Source organism: Myotis davidii, unplaced genomic scaffold (assembly GCF_000327345.1).
Source record: "Myotis davidii unplaced genomic scaffold, ASM32734v1 scaffold226, whole genome shotgun sequence".
Taxonomy (NCBI): Eukaryota; Metazoa; Chordata; class Mammalia; order Chiroptera; family Vespertilionidae; genus Myotis; species Myotis davidii.
Window position 1 is genome coordinate 1005379 of NW_006297224.1, and position 7476 is coordinate 1012854.

Below are 7476 nucleotides of genomic sequence, written 5' to 3' on the forward strand. Positions count from 1 at the left end.
TTCTACGTGCTCTGTTTACTAGGACTGTCATCTGTCAGTAAAAACAGAAGGAGAAACCTGGAAATCCACGTTCAGGCAGGAGAATGTACTCAGTTAGAGCGAAAAGCCGGCCACTTAGATATACTATTTTGGAAACGTGCTTTTCCTTCAGAAAGGATCACTCTAAAGATTTCAGTTGCATCTCTTCTTCCATCTTGTATATGCCTATATCTAAAACGTTACACACGAAGCTTCTTCCACATTTGCTCTTTCCTTTTAATTCAGAATTTTGATGTGACCCATGTGGTCAAAGCCCTAAACTCCCTTGAGCTGCGTTTCCAGTCACCAGTGCTGTATGCGGCCCAGCAGAGCAGGGATCACATTCTCTACGAGGTGCCCCCAGACTGCCCTCCCAGTGTACAGAAGGGAGAATGCCATGTCAACTTTATTCGAAAGGTAATGGTCTTGCAAATGGATGGGAGACTTAACCTTAACCTCTCTTGCCCCCTTCGTGGGATTAAAAAAAAAAAAAGAACCAAAAGAGTATCTGAATTTTTGTGGAGAATTTTTGTCTTTGTCAGTTTTTTTTTCTTGAAGCATGCTTCAGAATTTAGGTAACATCAGAAAAAGAAGTCAAACAGGTGACTGGTAATGTAACTTTTACAAATTATTTTTCAACATTTAGATTTATCAAACTGTTCACCAGACAGTAACGTTCATATTTATTAGTGATTCTTGTTACATTAATGTATTTGGTGACATGTTCTTGTATTTTACTGGTAGGTTCTAATCCTATATAATAAAAGCCTAATATGCTAAGTGTCCTGTCCTCTGGTCGGCCATTCAACCAATCAAAGCATAATATGCTAATGATATGCTAAGGCCAATCAACTGCTCACTATGATATGCACTGACCACCAGGGGGCAGATGCTCTGACCAGTAGGTTAGCTTGCTGCTGGGGTCCGGCCCATCGGGACTGAGCGAAACAGGCTGGCAGAACACTCCCTGGAGCCCTCCCAAGGTCCCTCCCCAGCTGGCCAACCTCCCACATCCCTCTCTGGGCCCAGTCGTGCACTGGTGGGGTTCCTCGGCCTGGCCTGCGCCCTCTTGCAATCTGGGACCCCTCAGGGGATGTCAGAGAGCAGGTTTCGGCCCAACCCAGGTCAGGATTCGTGCACCAGACCTCTAGTAAAATATAAAAAAAGATAACAAAAGCCATAAGAGGATTTTTCTCTGAGTCTGATGTTAGTCTAGATGACTTGGATTGATTCTAGTTTATGGTTGGATTAGTATTCTATGTGATATTTATCTTTTTATTTTTAAAAATTATTTTAATTGTGGTAAAATACATATAACATAAAATTTACCGTCTTAACAATTTTTTAGTGTACAAAGCATATTCACACTGTTTTGAAATCAATCTCCAGAACTTGTTTCATGATGCAAAACTGAAACTCTATACTCATTTGAAAATAGCTCATTTCCCCCTTCTCCCAGCCCCTGACTCCTACCATTCTTTGTGTTTCTGTGAGTTTGACTTCTTTAGGTATCTCATATAAGTGGAACCATACAGTATTTGTTTTATGACTGCCTTATTTCACTTACCATCATATTCTCAAGGTTCATCCTTGTTGTAGCACACGTCAGCATTTCCTTCCTTTTTAAAGCATGATAATATTCCACTGTATGTATGGACCACAATTTGTTTATTCAGTCATCTGTACATGGGCATTGCTTCCACCGTTGGGTATTTTGAATAATGTTGCTATGTGCAGATATACAAGTATCTCTTTTGAGACCCTGCTTTCAATTTTTTTTTTATATATACCCAGAAATGGGATTACTGCGTTCCCTGAGAATTCTATTTTAAATGTTTTGATGAAGTAGCATTTAATTTGAACAACAAATGTAATCACTGGTTTCAGTGTGAAGATACTAAGCGTATTTTTTCAGCGGCTCGTTGACCAGAGCCTCAGTTAGTAAATTCTGATTAGTTATGTTAAGCAGCTCTCTGTAGGCTGGATAGACGGACCATTCAGTCACATTTCCTTAAGATAAGCACTAAGGTCAAAATTATACCCCCATCTGTTTGACTCAGCCTACCCAGATTCGTGTCGATAGCCATGTGTTCACATGGCTGTAACTGGACAGTGTGTGTCCGAGCAGCCAGGCATCCCATGGAACACTTGTGTACTTACACTTCTGCTTAACAATCAGCTTTTGTTTTTTGCCTTTGGCTTCCAATGGCACAGCAGTTTTAATACTAGAGGTTGCTCTTTCCCCTCTCCTTTTCCATCTTTCACCTTCTTTCAAAATGAGGACTTCCTGGATCCTAATGTGAAAAGTTTACTTTTCAGGTCATCGGTAAGGTGTATATATGCTCTACTATATCCATGTAGGAGTTTCCCTATACTCCCTGGTCACTTTGTGGCATTTAAACCACGCTTTCAGGTTAACTAGATAGAACAAAATCCTTTGTCACTGGTATCAGGAATCAGACCCAGGCTTCTGCTCTCAGAGTGTGTGGAACTAAACTTGGGGCAAACTTGCCAGCAGATGAGTTGCATCTTGGTGTTTCTGGCTAGGTTGGCCTGATCCAGTAGGAAGAGACCTGAGTTGGAGACCAGGTCAGGGAGAGAGATAGAAACATCAATGATGAGAGAGCATTGATTGGCTGCCTCCTGCAGTCTCTACACTGGGGATCGAACCTGCAACCCAGGCATGTGCCCTGACTGGGAATCAAACCATGACCTCCTAGTTCATAGGTTGATGCTCAACCACAGAGCCACGCCGGCCAGGCTCCAGTGACTCTTAATATTGTATTTTCAGTCTGGACCTCTCTTTAATTCCAGACCCGATATTCAGCTGCCTATTTGGCATCTTCACTTGGCTGATTCACATGGACTGAAGGCTCAGTGTGCCCAACACTGCCCTGGAGATCTAAACCCCTCTCCCACAGCGCCCTGTCTTGCTGAATGGAATACCATACAGGACAGCTGCTCAGGCCAGAAACCTAGGAGTTATTTTTTGTTACCTCCCTCTCATTTCCCCCCTCTTTCAGTCCACGACTAAGTCCTTTTGATGGTGTGAATGTTATTTAGAACTCTTCAGTGGCTCTCGATCTGCCCACGCTCCATTTCTACTGCCATGCTTGAGCCCAGTCTGTCATCATTTCTTGCATGAAATATTGCCCGGTCACCTGACTCATCTCCCTACAACCTCATTCGCCTTCCTCCAGTTAATTTCCCACACATCAGCCAGAATGTTCTTTTCAGACAAAAATTACAGCACTTTCCTTCTTAAAACTCAACTGTTTTCTAGCCCTGGGCAGGTGGCTCAGTTGGTTGGAGTGTCACCTGCACACCAAAAGTTTGCAGGTTCAATTCCCGGCGGAGGTGTGCATGGGAGGAGCCAATCAACGTTTATCTCTTACATCCATGTTTCTCTCTCTCTCTCTCTCCCTCTCTCTCTCTCTCTCTCTCTTTCTCTCAATATAACGTGGCCATTATTCAGGAAATCTTGTCTTGATATCTCCTCCCCCCACTTGTTCCCTGTCTGCTTCCTTTGTATTTGTGATTATTTATTCAGTGCCTGAATTTCCTGCGGTACTGTGAACACTATAGGCACAAGGACTGTGTCTGATTTGTACATTGATGTACTCCCAGACTAACACATAGAAAGCATTTTACAAATATTTTTGAATAAGTAATAACTGGTATTTGGAGAGGTTGTATGAGTATAAGTGATTTGTAGCCCTTAGTGGGGAAAATAGTCTGCCTTAGAAGCTGTTGATTATTTTTGCCCTCCTCTTTCTCCCAATTCCTAATAAAAAATTACACATCTGAATTTACAAACCCTCCAATAAATATCCCCGAGATGGGTTTCATTCTGAACACGAGAATCTGATATTTCTGTGGTGAATTTAGACAGATAAGAATGTTATGAAGTGGTTTTAATTCTTTGTTTTTCCCTGACATGGAAACAAATTGATTTCTGTCTCTGATAAATGAAGCACTTAGCAAATAATACTGAAATGGGAACAGTTTGGCCAAATCCTCAGGCTGTGTTCTACAAATGCTGTGTTCAGAAAGATCTTAATACTTCCTCTGGGGTTTGTTCCTTTCTAAAAGCCGAACTCAATGTCTCACACATTGTAATTAACTGCCTTTTGAAAATAATTTTTTCTTTCAAAATTAGAAATAGAAATTAGTACTAGTTCACTTCTGGTGGGAATGCAGATTGGTGCAACCACTATGGAAAACAGTATGGCATTTCCTCAAAAAATTAAAAATAGAACTTCTGTTTAACTTAGTGATTCTACTTCTGGTAATATACACTAAAAACCCCAAGACACTAATCAGAAAGAATCTATGCACCCCTATGTTCATAGCAGCATTATTTACAATAGCTAAAATTTGGAAACAGCCCAAGTGCCCATCAGTAGATGAACGGATAAAAAAGCTGTGGGACATTTGCACTATGGAATACTATGCAGCTTTAAAAAAAAAAAGAAGAAGAAGAAGAAAAAAAAGAGGGACCTCTTACCCTTTGGCACAGCCTGGATGGACCTGGAAAGTATTATGCTAAGTGAAATAAGCCATCCAAGAAAGACACATATCACATGATCTTACTTATTTGTGGAATCTAGTGAACAAAATGAATTGACCAACAAAACACGACCTGAAGCAAGGAACAGACTGACATACCTCGATGTGGGATTTGGGGGACAAGAAGAGATAAACCAAAGACCTTATATACTTATATGCATGGCAACTTACATGCATGGTAGTGAAGACCTGGAGGGACTGGGGAGAGGTGGTAAAGGGAGGGAAAATGGGAGATATCTGTAATGTTATCAATAACAACAATAATAAAAAGAAATAATAATTAGTAAAAAGAAGTATAAATTAGAAAAATTTGCTTGAAAAGGGGTTTATTTTAAGGGAACCATCTCCTGCTTTTGAATTTGACCCTTTGTAATTAAAATGGAAATGGAAATGTGTCTGAAGGGAGAGACAGCTAGCCAGGCCGGGTAAGAGCGGCCGCCTGTGCCAGTGAGCTGATTGTTTTTGGGCTGTGAGTTCAGAAACAGTATTTCTGAATTCATACTAGTGGAAAATAGGGGTTGGCAAGTCTAGCTAGAGTTTCTTAAACCTATTTATAAATATTGTAATCTTCCAATGTGTTTCCTCATTCTTTATCGTTATTCCAATTAAATACAATAGTCTCTGTAGTTATTACATTTGAATATAATATTCTCTATAGTTATTCCATTTAAATACAATGGTAAGTTAAGAGATATTTTTGAGAAGTCTAAAAAGCAACTCTTCTTGTCAGGGCCAGCCTGACAGGGTTGAGCCGGGCTGAGGCAGGGAGGTGGGAATTGAGAAAAGAAAGACAGGAAAGCGGGGTCGGGAGGACCCCAGTTCTCTTGATGAACTGAAGTAACTTTATTAGCCACACAATCCTATTTATACACAACACACTGAATAGGAGGTCTGTCAAGGGGAATGTATTCTTTGTTCCTCTTAATCTCTAAGGGAGGGATACAGCAGAAGGACAAGTTCTCAGTACAGCATATCTCAGTAAATAGGTACAGACTTCTTGGCAAGCTATGAAAGGCTGTTCTCATTCTACAAATGGTACTCCCATTCTACTGATAATCACTATCCAAACAAGTCTGGGAAAACTGTGTGGGTAAGGGTCCCAGCCTTGCTAGCCCCTGGCAGGTGCAAGGACCTTGCCAACTTACATCTGGCCCCCAACATCTTCTGTTGCCTCAATGTAATATGTTTTTGGAGACCAAATGTACATAATTAAGTTTTATGTTCTTAGAACATTTCTGCAAAATTTAACTGGTTGTATAGGTTGACATATTAGTTATCTATTTCTATGTAATCAATAATGCCAGAAGTTATCAGCTTAAAGTAGCATTTATTGTCACAGTTTTTGTCAGGAATGTGTGGCTTAGCTGGTTTCTGTGGCCCAAGGTCACTCATGGGGTTACAGCTGAGCTGTGGACCAGGGCTGTAAACACCTCAGTAGGGGGTGGGACTGGCCTGCCAACCTCCTGCAGCCCTTTTCCCCCAGCCAGCCTCGCCCCTCATGGGCCCGAAGCCCCTCCCCTTGGCCAGCCCCACCCCAGGTCGGCCCTCACCACCAGGGTGGGGCCCGTTGGCCAATAGCCTGTGGTCCCTACCCCCAGCCAGCCCGGCCCTGATTAGGCCCAATTGGGGCCGGGCCAGCCGGACCCCACCCATGCACGAATTTGTGGACTGGGCCTCTAGTAAGAAAATAAATTTCTGTTGTTTAAGCCATCCAATCTATGCTATTTTGTAATGGCAGCTCTAGTAAACATTTTTACTTGTATAATATTTTTTACTTATAATATTTTAAAAGGAAAGGTGTTTTTTTTTTAAAAAAAAATGTTTAAAATGTTTAAGTTTCATGGTAATCAGAATTTATCTCCCCTTTTCCCCATGAAATTACAGGAGCAGTGTTCCTTTAGTTGGGACTGGGGGCCTTCCTTTCCGACCCAGGGCATCTGGAAAGATGTCAGTCTTAAAGCCTACAATATTTGTCATCTGAACTACTTCACGTTCTCCCCTCAATACGGTAAGCTAAGAGATGCGATTTCTTGCTTTACTTTTCTGAGCCTTTTTTGTGTTGCAAGAATTGGGTTTGCAATTTGAATATATAGATTTAGTTTTTGGAGACGTATTTTTAAAAATTTTGTGAGACATTCAATTTTCAAAAGTGAAAAATGTGGACAAACTGGGATTTGTCATAAAAATTTACAATAGAAAGCAGGCGGGTAGTCAGGTGGCTGCCTTTTAACATATTTTGAAAAGAAAGGAAGATAGAAGGAGCGGAAGTGCAATTAGCTCTAGTTTTCCTGAGCGAAGAGTTCTTTCCTAAAAGAAGTGGGCCTGCTGGTTTGTGCTCCTTCCCGCCTCCTCTGTGGTCCCTTTCAGAACGCCACTGTCCTGAGGTCTTGGTTTGCGGAAGGTGTCAGGCTGACTTCCTGTCACTGCACATTTTCTCCTCTGAAGACCATGACACACCTCTTGTTAAGAGTTAAAAATAAGCTGGAAGGCATGTAAGTTTTGTAAGGCACAGTGTACTGCTTATTCCTTTGAAGGAGCTATTCACCAGAAAGAAGCACTGAAGAAAAGTTCAGAAATCTCACAGGTGTCAGGGGTCAGTTAGGAGCTGGTCAAATATTTGTTGAGTTCTTTGCCCAGCACCGTGCTTGTTTGTTTGACATAGGAAAGAAAGAATCTCATTCTCGCATGTGGATTGGGCAGAGCGGGGTTACCAAACCAAACAGGTTGTGTAATGGTCTTCTGGGAAGAGAGCCCCCGTGGTTCAGAAAATCAGAGATCAGTGAAGATTTGAGAAGTTGGGGGAATCGGGGTGAATGAAGGTGGATCTTCAGTGGTAGCTGACAATGCTTGATGCTCCGTTAGTTCTGTGCAGGCCTCACTGGATGACTT

The 7476-nt window shown here is 41.7% G+C and overlaps 1 protein-coding gene across 1 annotated transcript in view; it reads left to right on the forward strand.

The window, feature by feature from the left end:
- Positions 1 to 7476, forward strand: part of MANBA (mannosidase beta) — a 113784-nt gene that overhangs the window by 17988 nt on the left and 88320 nt on the right. The window contains exons 5-6 of the mRNA XM_015569985.1: positions 265 to 435; positions 6472 to 6595. Coding sequence (XP_015425471.1) covers positions 265 to 435; positions 6472 to 6595 — 295 coding nt within the window. The remainder of the gene's footprint in view (positions 1 to 264; positions 436 to 6471; positions 6596 to 7476) is intronic.